Source organism: Medicago sativa, chromosome 8, assembly GCF_051527215.1.
Source record: "Medicago sativa cultivar Bolivia chromosome 8, Bolivia_mono, whole genome shotgun sequence".
NCBI classification, from domain to species: domain Eukaryota; kingdom Viridiplantae; phylum Streptophyta; class Magnoliopsida; order Fabales; family Fabaceae; genus Medicago; species Medicago sativa.
The window spans coordinates 37,674,910-37,698,784 of NC_140756.1; the positions used below are offsets into that span (position 1 = coordinate 37,674,910).

At 36.8% G+C, this 23,875-nt stretch overlaps 1 protein-coding gene across 1 annotated transcript; it reads left to right on the top strand.

Moving 5' to 3' along the window:
- Positions 1-19,609: 19,609 nt before the first annotated feature.
- LOC146898914 (uncharacterized) lies at positions 19,610-21,478 on the top strand. The gene is made up of 3 exons (XM_085736654.1): positions 19,610-19,742; positions 20,120-20,454; positions 21,074-21,478. Exons 1-3 carry the CDS (start codon positions 19,610-19,612, stop codon positions 21,476-21,478), a joined length of 873 nt encoding a protein of 290 aa, XP_085592780.1.
- Positions 21,479-23,875: the final 2,397 nt, after the last annotated feature.

Genomic DNA, 23,875 nt, shown 5'->3' on the forward strand with positions numbered 1-23,875 from the left:
TCTACTCGCCATAGCAGCATACTATGATTATGAAATATGGCAAATGGATGTAAAAACATCTTTCCTTAATGGTGAGCTAAAAGAGGAAGTGTATATGACACAACCTGAAGGGTTCACATCCATGTCTGATCATAACAAAGTATGCAAGTTGCAACGATCAATCTATAGATTGAAACAAGCATCTAGAAGCTGGAACATTCATTTTAACAATACAATTGAAAAGTTCAATTTTGTTAAATGCGAAGAAGAACCTTGTGTTTACAAAAAGGTAAGTGGGAGCACTATCATTTTCTTAGTGTTATATGTCGATGACATATTACTTTTTGGAAATGATATACCAGCAATGCAAAGTACAAAGGTTTGGTTATCTGAACAATTCTCCATGAAAGACTTAGGGGAAGCAGCCTATATCTTAGGAATAAAGATTTATAGAGATAGATCTAAAAGGTTGCTTGGACTCTCTCAGTCTATGTACATTGATACCATCTTAAGGAGGTATAACATGGAAAATTCCAAAAGAGGGTATTTACCCGTAGGAATTGGAGTTACTCTTAGTAGGGAGGATTGTCCAAAAACTCCCAAAGAGAGAGAACGCATGAGTAGAGTACCATATGTTAGCGCAGTGGGAGCTATCATGTATACCATAACTTGTACATGTCCTGATGTCGCTTATGCACTTGGTGTAACTAGTCGATATCAAGCAAACCCAGGTGAGGAACATTGAAAAGTGGTTAAGACCATTCTTAAGTACTTAAGAAGAACTAAAGACCAATTCCTCATCTATGGAGATTCTGAACTAAAACTAAAAGGTTTCACTAATGCAAGTTTCGCATCTGATAGAGATGATAGTAAATCTATTTCAGGCTATGTCTTCACCTTGAATGGTGGTGCAGTAAGTTGGAAAAGTTCCAAACAAGCTACAGTAGCAGATTCGACTACTGAAGCCGAGTATATAGCAGCAAGTGAGGCTGGTAAAGAGGCTGTTTGGATGAAAAGTTTATATCTGAACTTGGAGTGGTCCCTTCGATAAAAGATTCTGTACCATTATTGTGTGACAATAATGGAGCGATTGCTCAAGCAAAGGAGCCAAGATCACACCAGAAATCGAAACACATTCTTCGAAGATATCACTTGATCAGAGAGATTATTGAACGTGGTGACGTCAAGATTGAAAAGGTGGATGGAAAAGAGAATGCAGCAGATCCATTCACCAAGGCACTTGGCATAAATGTCTTTGACAAGCACAAGTGGGGAATAGGATTGAAATACATGACTGATTGGCTCTAGTGCAAGTGGGAGATTGTTGGAGATGCCCAAGATCCAATCAATTATGTAACCAATTTTAGACTTAATAAACATTCATTATCTTGTTTACTGTTTAGTGAAATAGTTAATTTGATAATGTCCTTGATTAAAACTATAGACTTGTTATCATGATAGAGATTATGATAATGAGAAACAAGTCTTTTATTATTTTTAATCTAAATTGTTCTTGATCGTATGATTATTGTGAGTAGGACATCAATAATTCGGATAGATCAATATATATGTGATAGTCTTTATTGGATAAAGATTAATAAGTCTCATTTATTAAATTACATATATAGATGATACATATAGTGATGTGATCATTGAACTGACTCGACTGAGAATTTCTAATGGTCGATATTACCTTAAAATGTCAATAGAAAAATTCTCAAGAAAAAATATAATGATTTTCTTTGACCTGAGATTGTCATGGTAATTAACATGTTATTTATTGTATTTTGATTCTGAACACCTAATACCTTAGGGTGCTAGTTGAAAGGATATTGGATACGATTAAATACTTGTATAATTAATGACTAATCAAGATGGGATCCGTCAACTCTTGGTAATGAGTTTGAACTCTGTGATAAAAAATTAAAACCCTGGCCAGGGAAATTGAATGAAAGAAGAAATGAGTTTCTTAAGTCATGTATGTTAACTTATTAGAGTTTGACAATTGTACCATGCTCTAGAGTTAACAAGAGTTGTAACGACGGAAGAAAAATATTATATTATTCTAACTGGTTCTTGAAAGTAAAATAATACTTCATACTATCTGGACGTTAAGGAGTGTTACTAGACGCCTACCTTGATTAATATATTAATTTGATTAATCTATTACCAATTTAGTATTGAACCTACAGGGTCACACACAAACGAGTGTCCTAGTTCTTGCTAAAGAATTATTTTATTATTTGATGATTAAATTGAAGAATTTAATTAATCAAAAATATAAATTTTCTAAGTGGAATATTATTGTATTTTTTGCTAGTACAAAGAATACAAATAATATATATATATATATATATATATATATATATATATATATATATATATATATATATATATATATGAGTCAGGATCCGTTGACACCAGGTGTCAACGGATTCGTTGACACCAAATCTCCACCATTTATTGTTTTTAATCCAAAGGTCTGTAATTAATGTACACTTTTATTCCGTGAAGATCTTTCCCTGAGTCCTAGATGAGTATTTGCGTTTAATCATTGAAAAACTCAAATCCATAAACCTTTATAAATTTTGCGAGAAGCTGCATAGCCAGATACCAATATCTATAGGATCGATGCTTAATTATATCAAAGTAATCATGAATTGAAGATTCAACGCCATTGGGAGCAATATTTGGGTGGGGAAATTGGGACGTATTGGAATCCATTTGTTAAATTTTAGGTTTTTAACCATGTTTAGTTAATTAAACATACCACCAGGTAATATCATTCCAAATGAATTGGTTTTGGTTGAAGTCAATTTGAGATCGGTGGGAGTATATAAACAAAATTTATAGAATTTGGTAAAGACGATCAGTACAGTTCATGCTTGACAACATTAAAGACAGCGAGAATCAAGAAAGACAACATCAGTTAAGTAAATTTAACAAACAATTATGAACCTTTAGATCAAAAAATTAGACGGTGGAGATTTGGTGTCAACGAATCCGTTGACACCTGGTGTCAACGGATCCTGACTCTATATATATATATATATATATATATATATATAAATAATGTGAGCATATTATAATTATTTATTTTTGAAATAAATAAAAATTAAATTAAATAAGTAAATGTTAGTGTATGTCACATATTATCAAATGATTATGTATATTTATATATAGAAATTGATAAGAGTCAATGGTTGATCATATATTGTCGCGTCATTTTTCGGAGATCAAGGCTATTTGATTAGCTTTTTGACTCACTGGTTATTTCACGACTGAACATTTAATTTTATTAAGAAAAAGGGGAGAAAAGTTCAAACACCCCATTTTGAAAAGATCTTAGGTTTGGGGGTTGGTTATATTTAGGGAAGGTATTAGCACCCTAAATATTCGTAGTACTCTACGAGAACCTCTTGATTTTATTTAACTTTTTGTGCTATAAACTTGCTTGCTTTTTTTTAAAAATGAAATTTTGAAATGATTAAAAAAGGAAGACCTAATTATCTACATTTTATTGATTTGAGAGGACGAGTGTCCTTTGCCTACGTACCCGTGAAGGATCAAAATCACGTAGTTCGGAGTAGAAATTGACGTTTGATTTGTTTTGTGTTTTTTATTAGTTTTGAAAAGGTTTTAAAGTAAAAAGCCAAGTGGCAAATGAGAATTGGTTTGTATTTTTTATATTGAAAGAAAATAGACTCAAAGTATGATTAAAATTGATTTGATATTTGATTAAGAAAAAAAATAAAAAGAACGATCACTTGATTGAAAATCAAGGTTTATTATGAAAATATTTTTCTGATTTTTTTGATTATTTGAATGTTTTTGTGGTTTTGGAATAATGAATGAAAATTAAACTAACGGAGTAATGAAATTAAAAACCCGTGGATTTTTGTAGTGACGTTGGATCACCACAAAATCCCTAATCTATTTTTTTGTATTTTTTGATATATATAAAGCGGTAAAGAAATAAAAGACACACACACACACACACACACACACACACACACACACACACACACACACACACACACTTTTTTCTCATTTATATTTACATTGGACCTAAATACATTCTAATTGCTGGAAAATAAATGACAATAATTAAAATGCTAAATAGAAATAAAAAAATGCTAAAAAAGAAATAAAAATGCAAGAAAATAAAAGAAAATAAAAGGAAGGGACAAACGAAGGGACAAAATTACCGAAGGGACAAAATTCCGAAGGGACTTATTCCGAAGGGACAGAAAAAAGAGAGAGAAGAAAAGAATAGCTCGTCAACACAAGCTAAATGAGGGAGAAGAGAGAAAAGTTCTTTGACAACTCAAGAGAACTTTTGGTGTGTCAAATTGTGAAGGATGAGAGCTCTATTTATAGGTTCTAAGGTTGATGAAAAATGGAAAATTGGTTTAATGCACTTTGATGGGGATTTGAATGAGATTGATGGTTTTGGAATGTGATTTGAATGATTTTTCAAATGGGAGAGTTGACATGTAAAAATGGCATGATTGGTGGCACACTTGAGAAAGAAAAAAAAATTGGACATTGACACTATATTTTTTGACAATTTTTGGATTCATTAAAAAAAGTTAATAAAAACCTAAAGAAGTAATTAAACGAAAAAAAATGGTAAAATGGAAAATAAAATATAAAATCAAGACTGAATAAAAATAAAAGATAAAAATAAAAACTAAAAGTTTAAAAAAAAAGACTAATAAATAAAAAAAAAGTGAGAAGAGGTATTGATGATGAAACGCGTTCCTGATGAAAAATGGGAAAGAACTTTATGACTTTGTGATTGAGGCTGTGATAGTGGCATGGTTTCTCAGCTCCCTGTTTATCAACACATCTCAACAAGACCATGTCATAGTTCCTTTTGTATAGGATTTCTCCGTCCAGAAGGAATTTACTAGTCCATCTTCTCAGGGTCTTTTTATCCCTGTTGGAAGCACCAGGTGGATATTCATGACTCTGCAAGAACTGTTTGATATTATAGTACCAAGGCTTTCCATTATTCACATCTTCATCAGCTTGATCTGGCATATTTTCAATAGTAAACACATGAGCGGGCCTATCAAGACGCTGCACCTTGATTACGGGCATGTCATTCCAGTGATTCACACGTAACATGGAAGACAAAGTAGCAAGAGCATCAGCCATCTGGTTTTCATCCCGGGGGATGTGATGAAGCTCAACTTTGGTAAAGTATGTCAACAGACGTCTTGCATAGTCACGGTAAGGGATCAGCTTCTCATGGTGAGTCTCTCATTCACCCTTTATTTGATTAATAACAAGTGCAGAATCTCCATAGATGTCAAGGTGCTTAATTCTCATATCAATGGCTTCTTCAATGCCCAAGATGCATGCTTCATATTCAGCTATGTTGTTCGTGCATTCAAAGGTTATTTGAGCAGTGAAAGGAATGTGGTCCCCTTGTGGAGTTACAATAATGGCCCCAACTCCTTTACCATAAGCGTTGACAGCACCATCAAACACCAATCCCCATTTGTTGTTGGGATCCGGTCCTTCATTGATCAGTGGCTCTTCACAGTCTTTTGCCTTCAGATACATAATTTCTTCATCAGGGAAATCAAACTTAATCGGCTGGTAATCATCAAGGGGTTGACAAGCAAGATGCTCAGCAAGGATGCTTCCTTTGATTGCTTTCTGAGCTTTGTACACAATATCATATTCAGACAACAACATTTGTCAACGTGCAATCTTTCCAGTAACAGCAGGCTTCTCAAAGATGTACTTGATTGGATCCATTCGGGATATCAACCAGGTTGTATGATTCACCATATAATGACGCAGGCGTTTGGCAGCCCAAGCTAAAGCACAACAAGTCTTTTCAAGCATTGTATACCGAGTCTCACAGTCAGTGAATTTCTTGCTCAGCATGTTCTTTCTTTCCAGTCTCGTCTTGTTGACCGAGAACACAACCCACGGAATCATCTAACACTAACAGATACATAATCAAGGGCCTTCCTTCCACTGGCGGGACAAGGATAGGTGGTTCCAACAGGTATTCTTTAATGCTATCAAAAGCTTCCTGGCATTCATCATTCCATACAACAGGCTGATTCTTTCTGAGCAATTTGAAAATTGGTCCACAAGTAGTAGTCATGTGAGATATGAATCTTGAAATATAATTCAGACGCCCGAGGAAACCTCTAACTTACTTTTCAGTTTGAGGGGCCGGCATCTCTCTGATGGCTCGGACTTTGTCAGGATCAACTTCAATGCCTCTTTGACTGACAATGAAGCCTAGCAACTTTTCAGATCGTACACCAAATGTGCACTTGTTAGGATTCAACCGCAGCTTGTACTTTCTCAGTCTTTCAAACATCTTTTTCAAATACACAATATGCTGCTCTTCATCACTTGATTTCACAATCATGTCATCAACATATACTTCAATCTCTTTGTGAATCATATCATGAAACAGAGTTGTCATGCCCCTTTGATAGGTATCACCGGCATTTATCAAGCCAAACGACATCACTTTATAACAGAATGTTCCCCACGGAGTGATGAAGGACGTCTTTTCTCTATCTTCATGTGACATTCGTATCTGGTTATAGCCAGAGAAACCATCCATAAAAGAGAACACTTTAGACTGAGCGGTACTGTCAACCAGCACATCAATATGAGGCAATGGGAAGTTATCTTTTGGACTGCCTTTATTCAGATCTCTGTAATCAACACACATTCGAACTTTGCCATCTTTCTTTGGTACTGGTACAATGTTGGCAATCCACTCAGGATATTCAGTTGTCATGAGGAAACCCGCATCAATTTGCCTTTGCACTTCAGCCTTGATCTTAAGAACCATGTCTGGACGAGACCTTCTCAATTTCTGTTTGACAGGAGGACATTCAGGTCTTGTCGGTATCCGATGTTCCACAATCTTGGGATCTAGACCCGGCATGTCTTCATAGGACCATGCAAAGACATCTGGATAATCATGGAGAAGCTGAGTAATCTTCTTTTTCACTTCTGGCTCAAGTGCAGCACCAATCTTGATCTCTCGCTTGTTCTCTTCAGTACCCAGGTTGATAAGCTCAATTTCTTCCTGGTGAGGCTGAATGGCTCTTCTTTCTTGTTCAAGCAGTCGAGTGATCTCATACGGTATCTCTTCATCATCCTCCTCATCTTCAGCTTCATATACAGGGAATTCAAAATTTAGAGGAACCATAGGGTCACTGTGTTCAACGGGTTTATTGTGGTTCAATCTGCATAACATGATTGGGATGATTTTTAGAAAAAATGTTTTTCATGCAGATTTTTGAAATTAATAAGAAAATACAGATGTTTTGGTTTTTTCTGGCATTACCATTATTTCCAAGAAAAAGGCACTAAAAAGTAAAAAAAAAACAAAGAGTCGTGAGAAAGACGACAACTTTTATTGATAACGGCAATGCCGAAACAAACATGCCCTTACAAGGATATCATTTTCGCCTTGGGCAGAGCGAAAGGATTGTTATTTTGAAAACAAAGAAAAACATGAGCAACAAGACACATTACATGGAAGCATGCATGACTAAAGGAACATCAATGGCCTCCCAATTTCTCACAGTGCCTCCTGGTACAACAAATGTAGGCACATAACTACTTTCAGCAGCATCTTCAGCAATAGCATTGATGAACCCAGCACTGTAGAAAGTTCCAGTTGAAATGCCTGAGGTCGGGGAGAATCCAAGGCCCTCTTTGCGCTTATTCTCCAGAATCTGTATTACTTTGCCCCAGCCAGCAGCTTGCCCTTCTCGAACAGCTTTCTGGGCGTCTTTCAGTGAAGCCATACTAGCACTAGCCCTCCGGGGCTCTGCACCTTCAACAGTCAAGCCTTGAAATGACGTCCCTTCAGCAGACCCTGCTTCAACACAAGAGAAAGATGACACTTGGCTAACCAGATATGCTTCTTCACCATGTACAGTGACAAGCTTACCATTCCTCACAAACTTGAGTTTCTGATGCAGAGTAGAAGTTACTGCCCCAGCGTCATGAATCCATGGTCTTCCGAGGAGACAACTGTAAGAGGCATTGATGTCCATGACCTAAAAAGTGATCCGGAATGTCTCAGGACCAATGGTAATCGGTAGATCTACCTCCCCAAGAACATCATTACGAGATCCGTCGAAAGCCTTAACCAAATAGCTACTTCCCCTTAGAGAGAGTCCATGATGACTCAACTGTCTCAGTGTGGACTCAGGCATTACGTTTAAGGATGATCCAGTGTCCACCAGCACATTGGATATCATGTCAGACTTACAGTGCACCGAGATATGCAAAGCTAGGTTGTGGTGTTTCCCTGCTTCGGGGAGCTCATCATCACCAAACCCCAAGTTGTTGCAAGCAGTAATGTTACCCACTATTCCATCAAACTGATCCACGGAGACTTCATGATCAACATAGGCCTGTTCCAATACCTTCATTAACACTTTCCTGTGAGCCTCTGAGCTCAGGAGCAAAGACAAGATGGATATCTTCGACGGAGTTTGCAGCAGCTGGTCTACAATCTTATAATCGCTCTTTTTGATGAGCCTCAGAATTTCGTCCAGATTATACTCTTCAATAGATTGGCCTGATGGGCTGGCATTCTTGTCAACAGGAGGAGCAACTGGTGGAGTTATTGTAGCAACAGGTGTAACCACCTTCCTCTAGAACAAGGGTGGACGGACTTTTCCGCTTCTCAGAGCTGTAATTTCTCCAGCAACATTATCAACCGTAGCTGGGTATACTAGAGGCACTTCCATTCCATTCTCAATCATGGTTGCATCGTACTTGTAAGGGATTGCCTTTGTAGAGGCATAAGATACCGGACCAGGTAACCTGATCACCAAAGGTTCAACATTCTTTGTCTTAGATGCACTTTCAGCAGGAGAATCATGAAACACTGGCACAATCACACAAACATCACTGGCAATCAGTGTTTATCATCCATTAGGCCCTGTATATCATTTTGCACCACACAACAACCCATGGGATTTTGAAGACATTCTGAACAAGAAGCATGATCGTGATTAAACAAAAAAGCTTGGCAAAGTTTGACATGTAGTGGCACCAAAGGAGTGGCAACATTACGGACATCTAAAGTAAGAGCCTCTCGAGGAACACGAACTCTTTCGAAAGCCTCAATCATGTTAACAGCAGCATGGTTTGGAAGTGGATTGTCGAGAACATGAGGAACACTATTTTCAAAAGTCAACTGTCCTCTGTCTATCAGGTATTTTACCACATATTTTAGAGCATAGCAACCCTCAACATCGTGGCCTTGAGCGCCCTGATGGAATTCACATGTGAGATCCTGTCGGAACCTGGGAGGCAATGGCGTAGGCGGAGGCTTGCCTGGTCTGGTGACGCAGTGGCCCTTAGCAAGTAGAGTTGGGAGCAGGTCAGCATACCGCATTGGTATTGGTGGAAAATAAGTCTTGGGCCGAGGACCCTGTTGTTGCTGCTGCTGTTGAGCAGGAGGCTGTTGTTGTACTTGTTGAGCAATGGCATTAACGGGTACTGGTGGTTGACCCGGTGGCAGAGGATATTGCTGGTAGAATGGTGGGAAGAATGGATGTTGAGAGTACTGCATGTATTGGTAGGGCAGGGGTGACTGAGCAGCAGCTGTAGACTGGTTACCAGATACCATCCCTACTTCGGAATCTTTCTTCTTATGGTGGCCATTACCATACTTCTTAGGTGCACTGGCTGAAGATTCCCCCTTTTCAAGAACAATGATACCCTCTCTGACAGCCTCCTCTAGACGAGTTCCCATAGTCACCATGTCGGAGAAATTATTTGGAGCAGAGACTATCATTCTTTCAACATATTCCTTCTTCAAAGTCTTCAGGAACGTCTGTGTTAACTCTTCCTCATCAAGCCGAGGAGAAACACGGGCAGCTGCCCCTCTCCATCTCTGAGCATATTCACGGAAGGTTTAATCTGACTTCTGAGACAAAGACTTAAAAGAATCTCTATTCGGCTTCAAGCGGGTGTTAAACTCATAATGATTTTCAAAAGCAGCAGCGAGTTCCTCAAAAGTATGGATATTGTTTTTGCTCAAACCAGTGTACGTACCAGTATGCCGCATCTTCCATCAAACTATCCTGGAAGCAGTGGATCATCAGCACATCATTATCTGCGTAGTTGGCCATCTTTCGGACGTACCGAATGACATGGCTATGTGGACAAGAAGTTCCATTGTATTTGTCAAAATCTAGCACTTTGAATTTCTTAGGAATCTCAAATCGGGATACCAAGCATAGATCACGAGCCTTAGCAGAAACATCATTCCCACGGCTAGCTTTGACCTCACGGAGTTCTCCAGCTAACTCCCTTAACGGTTTCCTCACAGCCTCCATTATAGGGTCTTGTCCACGCGGAGTATCAACATCAATTACCTGTTGCACGGTGTGTACAACAGGGTCGGTAACAACAGTAGTCACTTGAGGGATAGAAGTAGGTGTGGTAGCAAAAGTTGTCACGGGAATCTGCCCTTGATTGCCAATACCAGAAATACCAGCCGCAGTATTGGGAGCATAGAAAGCTGGGAGTCCATAAGGGTGTCCATTGGGCATAACAAACCGAGCATCAGACATCACAGTAGATAGTGGGATAGATGGAATCACTTCAGTAGAAACTGGAACAGATGTGGCTGGTTGTTCTTGTGCAGCCATCATGGTAGACATAGCGTCATGAGCCTTAGCCAAGTCTTCTTTCATAGCAGCCAGTTCGGCACGGAGCTGAGCATTTTCTTCTTCAAAGTTAGCCATGTTTCTTCTCTTGTACAATCTTGTTTGATGAACTCTATCTGGTTGGTAAACCTTACGAGCACGAGCCACTTTTCAGATTGCGGCGGAAAAAACCAGGAGGCAATGAGCACGAGAGAAGTCTTTTGTGACCAATGAATGCATATGATGCATGAGATGTGTTAATGCATATGCAAAAAGACTCTTTTTTGTGTTAGCGAAGGGTTTTAGACAAACTAGAAATTTGTAAACATTGCTAAACAACTGAAACATATTCAAACATCACAAGATCTTACAAGATAGTTCCCTTTGAAATACTAAGCCAAGGGATAGACTTTGAAATGTAAAACAACATGAACAAACGGGAAATAACAACAGGAAATAGAAATCCTCAAGCATAGGAGGTGGAAGTATCATCCTCAGACTCAGATCCAGACTCATAGCTGCAGTATCGGGCATAGAAGTTACGGGCACCCCTAGCCCTCTTGGAGTCTCTCATAAGCAACCTATCCTTTTCTTCAATTTCTTTCCTAGCTTTAGCCAACTCTTTCTTCAGTTTCAAGACCTCATGAGTCTTCTGTTCATCTTTTCCATCCAAAGTCATAATCAAGCTCTCAGCCTCATAGTATCTAGCCCTTCACTGATGCTTCTCTCGGCTCTCCATAGCTAGGTGCTCCTGATACATCTCCTGAGTAGGTGGGAGTAGCGGCAAAGGCATGGTTGGAATAGATGCATACACATATCTCATGGGGGGGTAAGGCATACCAATCTTCTCTGCTTGGTTTATCACCCATTGTGTATAGGCCTCATGAGCAACACCGGACCTTACACCCATATGCTTCACCTCTTTCTTTCGAAGCTTAGACCAAGCTTCCATGAAATCTTCTCTTATTCCTGTGGGTGCATTGGAATAGTGGAAGAAGTAAGGAGATGTAGCAAGATTGATGGGCTTTTCTTTCATCGGGAAACCAAATTGTCGCAAGGCGAGCTCCGGGTTATAGTTGATTCCACCCCGGGTACCAAGAAGAGGTACATTAAGAAACTTCCCACCACCGAAGATGATTTCCTTGACTCTAGAAGCTGGAGTAAGTCAAACCACGTCATTAGGAGTGAGAGCCATGATCCTTTGTGAAATAGACCAATTCTCTGGATTATCATGGAAAGACTTCGGAAGGTGCGAAATAGACCACCTATAGAGAAGAGGTACACAACAAAGAATGTATCCACGACCCTTGCCGGATCGATCGTGAATAGCATGGTATGTGTCAGCTAGCAAAGTAGGAACCGGATTCTTGGAATGGAAGATCATAATAGCATTCATGTCCACGAAGTCATCAAGATTTGGAAAGAGAATAAGCCCATAGATGAGGAGTGCAAGAATAGCTTCAAGAGTGTCTTGACAAGTGGTTTTGAGGTTGGCTTTCTCAAGTAGATACTTCGAAGTGAACCCTCGGATGTGAGCCTTAGTGACAAGATTCTTGGAGACATCAGTGGTCTTGAGGTAGAGATCTTTAGCAATAGCCAATGGAGTAGGAGGATTCTCAAGTCCCGCGAAGGGTACCCCCTTAGAAATAGATAGACTCATCAAGCAAGAATAAGCCTCTAAAGTAGGCACCAACTGAAAGTCGGGAAAAGCAAAGCACCGATACTCCCGATCATAGAATTGCACTAGAGTGTGCACAAGCTTCTCATCCACATTAGTCTGGAGAAGAGTAAGTAATGTCCCGTAACGATGTCAGAAACCAGTCGGATCCTCGATCTTGAGTGCCAAATCTCTCAAACTAGCCAAATCCACTTCCTTGAACTTGTAGGACTTAGTCTTCCCTATTCCTACAATGTTTATAAATTCAATTTGTCTAAGCCCTTCGATAAATGCATGGAAAAAGAGTTTATGCATGTATGCATGATTATGCTCAAGCGTGGAGAAAACATGGTGGGTTGAAATTCAAAGTCAAGGAGTCATGGGTGGACACGGTGTACGGTGAATCTAGGGTTTTAGGAGATAGTAACCGGGTTCTAAAAAGTTCCCAAGTTGCAACCCCTCTTGCGTATATCATGGTGCCACGAGACGAACACTCACTCCATGATTATCTGTAAGAAGGTCTAACTTGAGTGTTGTATCGCGTGACGACTAAAAACTCGAGACAACACTCGGTTTAGCCTCCCCACTACATCCTAGAAAATGGCCATGGATGGGTTTGGTTATCTACGGTTCATAGCGTCATAGAACAATTAGAAGTAAAGTGCCTAAACGCGACAACACGCGCCGACAACATCACCCCCAAAATGCCTCAACTATGTGGGATTGATCGCATAATCCAATACACGAGGCAACCCCCGGAATGAATTGTCGATTATTTCCCTCCTAAATCCTAAGTTCACTCAGCCCGGGTGTAGGACTTTTGATATTCTCACCACACACGTTTGCAAGAATTTAAACAATTATTCACATAAAGAAGCAATTAAAAGAAGCAAGTAAAAACGAAAGCGCAAGCGTGGAAATAAAGACTAGGCGTAACTCTCGAATCTCCCCAGTGAAGTCGCCAGCTGTTTTATCTTGGTTTTCGGGTGTCAAACATTGATTACGTCTGAACCTTTTTAACTTTGATATCTTATTTTTTTCTTGGGAAGGGAAAAAATAAGCAAAACCCTTGAGAATCGAGGTTCGGGAGTTGTTTTCGTTACGGGAAGGTGTTAGGCACCCATAACGACTATAGTATCCTATAGGAACCGTCTTTACTTTCTACGCTCGCGCTTTATTTTTAAATGCTATTTGGAAAATGATATTTACACCTAAGAGTTTACTAAGTGAAGAATTGGAGGGAGAAGAAAGTGTTTGAATTTTTGTTTTAATTGAATTGAAGGAATTTTGATTCCTTGCCTACGTACCCTTTTAAGGGATCAAATCCGTCGTAGTTCTCTTCCAAAAATTGTTTTTGTTTTTGTTGGTTGATTCTAAGTTTGAAAATTGGAATTTGAAGAACGAGAGAGAGAGAGAGAGAGGCCTCAAGGGCATAAGATTGTGAAATTGTGAAGTTGAATTAGTTATTTTGCAAAAGAAAGTCAAAGTATGATTAATTTTCATTGAAATTTGATTAAGAAAATAAAAAAGGAAAATACAATGGGATTTTGATCCCAAAGTTTATTTAGAAAATGATTTGAGTGATATTGTTCATATTTTTTTGGAAAAAAAGATTTTTCTAAGTGTAAATCCTAAGCATTCATCTAAACATGCAATCCCAAACATACATCTAAACATGCATATCCTAGCCATACATCTAAAGTATCTATGTGATGTGTGTGCATGTGTCGGTGCTTGTGTCGGTGTACATCATTAGGGTCCATTGTCCTTTACATCTTGCCCTAATTTACATTCTATGGTATTGCAAGAATTTAAAATTGCATGAAGTAAAAATACAAAATTCCTAAGTCTTTACACTCTAAGTATTGCATGAATTGTAAAATGCAAGAAAATAAGGGCTAAGAATGTGAGAGGGAGGATGAAATGTTTATGAAATGAATGGAACACAATGAAATTGTTAGTAGCATAAGGTGTAATATGGTAAAAGTAAAGCAAGAGAAACACTATAACAAGAGCATATAAATTAACACAAGATAATGCAAAATATAGCTAAAAAGAAACCCCACTTCAAAAATACAAGGATCCTATGGCCTATGATTCTCATGATTCACCACATTTTTAAAGGCATAAACTCAAATTTTAGAATGAGAATCAAGACAACATGATGAACTTGACATTTTTAAAGTGAATTTAGACATATATGCATTATTTATTCACAAACATAACTTGCAAACCAAGCAATTAAGCAAAGTTCACACACATGCAGCAAAAGAACATACAAACAGTGGTCAAGGCTTCACAAAATCATATGGTAATAGATCACAAACATTTATCAAAAAATTGGAACTTGAATCAAGCAATTTTCACAAATTTTTAATACAAAACATCACAAAATTAGCAAGAAAATCATCACATTATTTTTATCAATTTTTATCATGCAAAATCATCACACAAATATCACACAACTAACAAGAAATATACATGAAATTTCTTAGGATTTTTAAAAGATTTTTTAGATGCAAAACTTCAAAACTTTTAGCAAAATTAGTAAACAATTAGCAAGAAATACTACATACATTTTCTCTCAGATTTTAACACATAACAACATCACAAAAATATCAAGAAAATTGTCAAGAACACATAAGAAATTTTTATGGAATCTTTATAAGAATTTTTGAGTGAATAGGGGTGCAGGAAGCAACACAGCAGGTGTACATAGCAAAAAATCCAACACAGACGAAGAACCCAAGCCCAAACCCAAACCTGCATGGATCCTGGATCACAAGGGGGACTATGGAGCGTTGGATTGATCCAAACGGATCAAACCCTAGATCCTGTGGCTACGAATGAAAACCAGATGGACCAAGAATGAACCGGACCGGTTCAGGGGCCTATAAAACCCCAAACCTACCGGTCCAATTCATTTCCTACGTTCACTTCTCTCTCTTCTCTCATCCTAGTGAGAGAAACTCTCACTTCTCTCTTCTCCTCTGGTCGTCCTCTCCGACGAACACAACGGAGGAGGTGCGGTGGCTCGCCGGTGGCGCCGCCGCACCTGACTCTTTTCTGGAAATCTTTACACCGTTGTGTTCGTCTTTGCTTCCTTTTCATGATTCTAAAACTTATTTTTCGAAATAAGGCCTAGATGTGAACAGATCTACGCTTGAATCTTACGTTCTAGGGTTTCAAATCTTTTTCTAATCTTCTTGAAACTAAACCCTAACTTGACCTATTTTCTATGCTGATGATGATTATAAACTATGATCTTGCAAATAAACAGTGAATCTTCATGATTTTACATTTTAGGGTTTCAGTTTCAATCTTTTTCAAAACTTTTCAAGGTTTTCACTTCGATTCACCATTTGTTTTCAGCTACGAACCTTCGATGATGATTTAAAGTAAAAACGAGAAGGATTTGTATGTTTACCTGGATTTGAGTGGGAGATTCGAACAAATAGATCCTTGCGAAGGCTTCTGGTAAGTTCTTGAACTGAAAATAAATCAGTTATCCTCTTCTTCTTCTTCACTGATATGATTCTGCTTCGATCCTCTTCTTCTCAAGCCTTCGCGATCGTGCTGGAATTCGTCACCCTCGGTGATGAATTCGCACTGAATTGCGAAGCAAACTGTTCGATGATGATGATCATGTAGAGGATTACTGAGAACAGTGTTGAATTCTTCGAAATTATGATGAATTTTGGTTGAATTTGAGTTCTGGAATGTCTAGCGTTTCGTTGTGTTCTTCACTGTTCTTGATGAAACTGAAAACGGTTATGATTTTGATCTTGGAGGAGATGAGAGAGAATCAATTTGGTGTTTGTGATGATTTGGCACGTTGTGAATGGAATCTTGTTACTGCATTGATGAGTTGGCTATTTATAAGCTGCCATATGGATTTGTTGACCTGTGAAATTGTGACACCTGGATTTGAACTTGTGAGAAATTCGGCCTTGCTGGATTTTGATAAAAGGACCTTTCTGCAAAATTAAGAATTACAAGGACTAATCTGCAATTATTGAAATTAGAGGACTGGACTACAATTGACCTAAAAAGGACTTTAAAACAAAAGTTTGACCTAAAAAGGACTAAAACCTAAATTTAAAAGACTTAAAAAGAAATAAAATGAAAAAGGACTAAAGTGTAAAACTGTTTTTAAAAGTTTGAAGGACTGAAATGTAATTTTAGAAATTTTGAGGACTAAAATGAAAAATTAAAATAAAATTGAATTTAAAATTGGTAAATGGAAAATAACGTAAAGTGGAACCAATAAAAAACACAAAATGGACTAAAACGAACCAATTACTTAAATGAGGTACTTCAACGTAACCTCTCTCTGTCAAAATTTCAAGTGAAATGACCAAAATGCCCCTAGGGGCTAAAATGGCTCAAAATGACTCAGATGCAATTTAAAAATGATTTTTAACAAGGAATTTAAGCAAAAGTTTATACAAGCACATTTGAAAAGACTCAGAGGCAATTTTTTAGAAATTGAACAGAGTCTTAACACATGAAAAGACTAAAATGCCCCTAGGGGCTAAACTGACTCAAAATGACTTCAAATGCAATTTTTGGAATGGATTTTGACATGGAATTGAAATAAAGACTTATTCAAACCATTTGAAAAGACTCAAACAATTTTTAAGGACTAAAATGGGTTTGGATGCAGGAAATGACTGAAATACCCTTTTTCATGAATTTCGCAAGTAACATTGAAATACGATGCAGAGGAAGGTGCAATTGATCAAAGACAAATTCAAATGACTTAAAATGCAAGAAAAGAAGGATTGAGCTAGTATTTTTAGGTCCAAAATTAGGGTATAACAAAAAGCATTCTACTTGACAAATAATTTATCCAGAAAGCCTACTGGAATTTAAATGCGACTCAATCATGGCAAAAAACATCATTTCGGTTGTGAAAGTCTATAGACATTATTAACTGAGACTCTATCATTGATTAATATTGCAGTATTGTTTTTAGCTTCTTATCGTAATTTAGTTTTTGTAATATAATTAACATATTATGAACATTATGCCTTTCTGTTTCACCATTGTTCTTATAATATTGTAGTGTCAATCATCATCAAATGCATGCTTAACTATTATTCATCAATCAACTATTTATATAAACAATTTGTTATTAGTACCTCTAAAATATGAAAACAAATAAATTAGTAAAAGTCTGCCCTTTTAACCTTAATCCAATATCTAGGCCCATTTAAAAATACTATTTCATTGAATACTATTTATAAATAGTTTAAAACATTGTACACTATTGTTTAATTTGTCGCAACTACACAGCTAATCCGACCACACAAGTAACACCGCGCGGCGCAGCCACGCTACCCGTGCTCAGCACGGGTATCTCGACTAGTTTAAATACAAAAACCCTTATAGCTAAAGGAGTAAAATGGCATAAAGTAAACTAATATACAAAATAAGCTAATTCACTTAATACTTGATTCTTTTTACACCCATCCTTGAGTAGACATAGGAATCAGACCTTTATGAGATTGAGTTCTATATGGTCTTCGGTTTAGTACACCCAGAACATATATTATGGCCCTTAGGATAATTAAATGACCGACAAGTTGCTTGACTAGCAAATAGGTTGGAGTGATAGTAGATAAGGCCGATCAACAGGGTCTATGTTCTATGTTCTAGTCTACTCCAGGTCAAAGATAGATCAGACTCTTTCTTAAATAGGCAAGAGTAGGTTTTTTTTTAAGTCTATTTTGTTAAAAATGCTAGGTTATGGGCCATCCAAAAACACTATTTAGGTCTTCCAAACTAACGTAGTTTAGAAAAAAAATAAATATGTTTTTATTACTATGTTATTATATTAAATTTTGTAATTTCAATTAAATCATAAATTTTCTAACATTCTCTAGTTATTTAAACATATTGACCGGCGTACATTAATTATTATTTTTAAATAGAATTTAAATAGATTGTAATATAGTTAGATTTTCTCAAAGTTATTTTTTATTTTTTTAAAAGATTTTCTCAAAGTTAATGTTAGATGTAAAAATAGAACAAAATATTTATTAACTTATTAGCTTGTTAGCATATTGTTGAAAAATCTATAGGCATTCACCACTTGAGTGGTGTTGGCTTTCAGAAAATATAGAAAATTAGGCTTTTAGTTGCTGGTATGGAACATGCTTTGTGCTAACTTTTGGCTTATCTTAAGATGTAGTGGAATGTTTTATGGAGACTTTATGGTTTGGTCATGTTGCTACCTCCTGTTGCTTTTTTGAGTTGTTATTCTAGGGGTGGTCTATGGTTTGGTCTATGTTGTTATGGTTTGGTTAATGAGTAGGTTTGATCGTTTTCTTCTTTCGGAGGAGTGGTGCATGGAGTGGGCGAATTGTGTTCAGGTTGCTCTTTTGCATGGCTTGTCAGACCATTGCCCATTGGTGTTGACAATTGATGAAGAAAATTGGGGTCCAAGGTTGTCTCGCTTGTTGAAATGTTGACAAGAAACACCTGGTTATAATCTTTTTGTCAGTGAAAAATGGTAGTATCTTCAGATATCGAGATGGAGTGGTTATGTCTTGAAAGAAAAATTTAAATCAATAAAGATGGCCTTGAAGGAGTGGCATGTGTCTCACACTCAAAACATGTCAGGAAAAATTGCCTCTCTTAAGAATGGGCAGTCCGCATTTGATGTCAACGGGGAAGAATAGGTGCTCTCTGAAGTGGAGTTAGTAGAATTACATCGTATTTCGTCGGACATTCATTCTTTATCCCGACTTAATACTAGTATATGTTGGCAGCAATTGAGGCTTACTTGGCTTTGTGAGGGTGATGCGAATTCAAAATATTTTCATTCCGTTTTGTCATACCAAATGCGCAGTAATTCGTTAGGTTCGATTTTGGTGAATGGTTATGTGGTGGAGGGTGTACAACCCGTCCGTTGGGCTGTGTTTTCTCATTTTGCAAGTCATTTTCAAGTTCAACAAATGGCTCGGCCTTCGATTGATGATTTACAGTTCTGGGGCCTGTCTTTTGCTGAAGGGGGCAGTCTCATTAAGCCCTTTTCGGTGGAGGAGGTTAAAGCGGCTATTTGAGGTTGTGATAGTTTCAAGAGTCCAGGTCCAGATGATATCAACTTTGGTTTCATCAAGGACTTTTGGATTGATTTAAAAGAGAGCATTATGAGGTTCGTTACTGAATTTCATCGTAATGGGAAGCTGACGAAAGGTATAAGTTCAACTTTTATTGCTCTTATTCCTAAAGTGGATAGCCTTCAATCTTTAAATGATTTCCGTCCCATTTCTTTAGTGGGAAGTTTGTATAAATCATGGCAAAATTGTTGGCAAATAGATTGAAACAGGTTATTGGGAGTGTGATTTCAGAAGCTCAGTCTGCCTTTGTTAAAAATAGACAAATTCTTGACGGGATACTGATTGCTAATGAGGTGGTTGATGAGGCTCGTAAGACAAAGAAATAATTGATGTTGTTTAAAGTAGATTTTGAAAAAGCTTATGATTCAATTGATTAGGGATATCTTGACTCAATGATGGGCAAAATGTGTTTCCCAACTTTGTGGCGGAAATGGATAAAGGAATGTGTAACGACAGCTACCGCTTTTTTCTTGTCAATGGTAGTCCCACGGATGAATTCCCTCTTGGAAGGGGTTTGAGACAAGGTGATCCACTTTCACCCTTTCTGTTCTTACTGGCAGTAGAGAGCTTGAATGTTATGATGAAGGCTATGGTTGAGTCATCATTGTATCGTGGTTACAGGTTTAGAACGGGAAATACGTTGGTTTTATCACATCTTTAGTTTGCTGATGATGCGTTACTTTTAGGTGAAAAGAGTTGGGCTAACATCCTTGCATTGCGGGTTGTTTTAATCCTTTTTGAGGCGGTGTCTGGTTTAAAAGTCAATTTTCACAAAAGCATGCTGAATGGGGTTAATATTGTTGAGTTGTGGTTGAATGAGGTTGCGGCCATTTTGAGTTGTAAAATGGGTGAAGTTCCTTTCCTTTACTTGGGATTGCCTATTGGTGGAAACCCGTGGAGGTTGTCATTTTGGGAACTTGTAGTTAGCCGTATAAAATCTAGACTATTTGGTTGGCAAAGTTGGTTGCTCTCCTTCGGTGGCCGCTTGATTCTTCTAAAGTCTGTCTTGACTGCTCTACCTGTCTATGCTTTTTCCTTCTTCAAGGCTCCATCTGATATAATCTCTTCCATAAAATCTCTTTTGATTAAATTTTTTTGGGGGTGGGGGGAGTGAGGATCATTGGAAAATTTATTGGGTAGAATGGAGGTCTATGTGTATGCGAAAGGAGTATGGTGGTTTGAGAGTTAGGCAGTTGATGGAGTTTAATGAGACATTGTTGGGAAAGTGGTGTTGGAGATTTTTAGTTGACAGAGAGGGTTTGTGGTATCGAATGTTGGTGACTAGATATGGTGAGGAGGATGGGAGGTTCAAGTATGGGGGCTGAAGTGGTTCTATGTGGTGGATGGAGGTAGTGAAGATTAGGGATGGGATAGGTGGTGGCTGAAATGGGTGGTTTAATGATTGTGTGGTACGGTGGGTGGGTGATGGGGAGGCCACAATTTTTTTGCATGATCGTTGGTGGGTGATGTTTCTTTTTGGGTGCGCTTTAGTAGGTTATTTGATTTAGTTGTGAATAAATCAATAATAGTTAAAGACATGTTTTTACAAGGTTGCGGGCAAGGGGTGAGGCTTGGCAGCGGTGTGGAATGAGGAGTTACTAAAGTAGTGTAGGTTATTACTTCTTGATGTTTCTTTGCAGTCTCTTTCTTATGATGTGTGGCAGTGGCTTCCGGACCCTTCTAGAGGTTACTCTGTTCGTGGTGTGTATGTTATGCTCACAGCTCAAGATCCACAAGTTTTGCATGATATCGATTTAATTTGGCATAAACAAGTTCCTCTAAAGGTGTCTATTTTTGCTTGGCGACTGCTCTGTGATCGCCTTCCTATTAAATCTAATTTGGCGACACGAGGTGTAATTGATTCAAAGACGTGTTTGTGTGTTTTTGGATGCGGTCAGGTGGAGGATGCCCGTCACTTGTTTTTGTCGTGTACTTGCTTTGGGTCATTGAGGCCTTTATTGCGGTCTTGGATTGGTTTCGATGGTGTCGACCATCAAGATATTTCAGATCACTTTATTCAGCTTACTAATTATACAGGTGGTTAGAAATCGCGGAGGTCTTTTCTTCAGCTTATTTGGCTTCTTACTGCTTGGATTTTATGGAATGAACGAAATAATAGATTATTTAAACAGAAAGAATGCTCTATAAATCAACTAATAGACAAAGTAAAGTATTATTCTTTATGGTGGTTGAAAACCAAAAAGGCTATCTTTGTATTTGGTGAACACTTGTGGTGGTCAAGTCCTTTGTCATGTTTAGGCATTTGATAACCACTTTTTGTACCTTGATTGTGCTGCTTATTTTTTTAGTAGTTTTTTCGGCACACCTTATACTGAGGAGACTACTATAATAGTGTTAATATAATCCATTTTTGCAAAAAATCTATGTTTTTGGAGCACTTATCCAACAAAGAGATTATTGTACCTTTTAAGGTTGAAAATACAAGACAAAAGAGAAATGATAACGAAACACAAAAAGATTGACCCAAATATTAGGGGTGAGCACAAAATCCGAACCCGCCCACCAACCGATATATCCGAGTCACCCGCGGGTCTATCGGGCGGGTTAAAATGGGTCTCAAGTGAAGAAAGACTAAAAAATAGGGTATGTGTGGGTTTAGACGGTCGGGCCCGGTTTTTACAAATCCAAAACCGTGTAAACCGAACTCGACCGACCTATAACAAAATTTACTCCACATGCAAGTATCTTTTGTTAATTTACTATGTAGATCTACTTAAACATGCAAACTTTTCTTTAAATTTAGCAATGATTTCCTCATAGATCAGTATATTTCCAAGTCCAAGGTACAATATTTTAATTATGAACACGTGATATTGGGAACAAGAAAAACAATGATAACCGATCCCTGACATTTTTCTTGTTAAATTTTTTATAATGTGATATTTTAATGATTGCTATGATACTTTGAGCATGTTTGGCCCTCCTTATTTTCTACTTATCTTCCAATTTTAAGGAGAAGTAGGGCCAAACACAATTTTAATAAAACTCTTTAAAAAAAGTAACTTATTTGTAAAGAAGAAAACCACATAAAAATAACTTTCAAAATAAGGTGTAGAAATGAACTTTAAACCAACTTATACGGCACTTTTGATAATTTGTTCACCATTCGATTCTTTCCTGAGACATTTTTTCTTTTATTTTATTATTTATTGTGTATCTCATTTCAAATTTTTCTGGTGCCCACCCAGCTCAAAGCATTAAATATTTTAGTTTTTTTTTTTACATTAATTAAAAATGTTATCGAAATATGCATATCCAGCCACATTTTTATTTTCTAATAATTTCAGTAGCCACGTTTCTATCTAATGTTAGAGTAATTTTTTTTAGGAAAATATTATAATAATATATATACTTGTTAGATTATCTAATTTTTTGACCAGATATTATCAAAATGGTTAAATATGTTACAAGGTAATTATTATTTAATAATACTATACTTTATAATATTATTAAAATATAACACTCACTATGACATGTTTTTTACGAAATAAAATATTATACTCCATCCGTTTCAAAATGAGTGTCGCTTTAGTTAATTGCACACATATTAAGGAATGGAATAAAGTACTCAAATGTCATAGCAATTTTACCAAATTATCCTAATCAACTATTGGTTTTGTTTTTCATTAAAGAAAAAATAATATTTTGGAAGTAGTGTAACATAATATTAATTGAAGGGTACAATTGAAAAGAAAAAGTTATTATTGCATTGAAAACCGAAAGTGACACTCATTTTGAAACAAATTTTTTTGGCTAAAGCGACACTCATTTTGAAACGGATGGAGTAATAGATTATTATTGAATTCTCTTCAAATAATTACTCTTGTAAAATATTTTGTATGTGTTTTATAAAATTATTTATTAAATTTTATTTATCACATATAAAAAATTATATATTATATATATTTTTCTTATTTATCAATTATGATCAAGACTTTCAATAAAAAATATATATAAAAAAAAGTTTGTCTAATGTGTATTTTTAGTAAACTTTAATAAAATGTTATTTTTATTTTCAGTTTTTTATTATTATAAAATTTATGCTTTACTATAATTTTTTTAAAACAATTATGAATTGTAAATGTCCATCTTGGGGTCCTCGTGAGCTTAGCTCAGTTGGTATGGACAATGCGTAATTTATGCAAGGTCCTGGGTTCGAACACTGATCACCACAAAAAAAAAATGTCCATCTTGGGACTATTTTTGAGAGGACTCTATTAAACAACCCTAAAAAGTTTTACTAATTAAGTTGGAAAAATAACAAATACCAAACGACTTTAACTTTAACTTTAAAGTCTTAATTCTCAACTTTATTATCAAAGTAGCTTTTAGACCTCAAAAAAGTAGGGTCAAACACACCCTTTGATCTATAGCCTTTTTCTTGTTAATTTATTGATGGAAGTCTTGTTAAAAAAAATAGT

Bases quoted from the DNA above. Each gene is read 5' to 3' on its own strand.
- LOC146898914 (XM_085736654.1), top strand. From the start codon at position 19,610: ATGGCAAAATTGTTGGCAAATAGATTGAAACAGGTTATTGGGAGTGTG. The intron at 19,743-20,119 runs GTAAGACAAAGA...CGTTACTTTTAG, and splicing joins TGAGGTGGTTGATGAGGCTC to GTGAAAAGAGTTGGGCTAAC. The intron at 20,455-21,073 runs GTCTATGCTTTT...GTTTCTTTGCAG, and splicing joins CTGTCTTGACTGCTCTACCT to TCTCTTTCTTATGATGTGTG.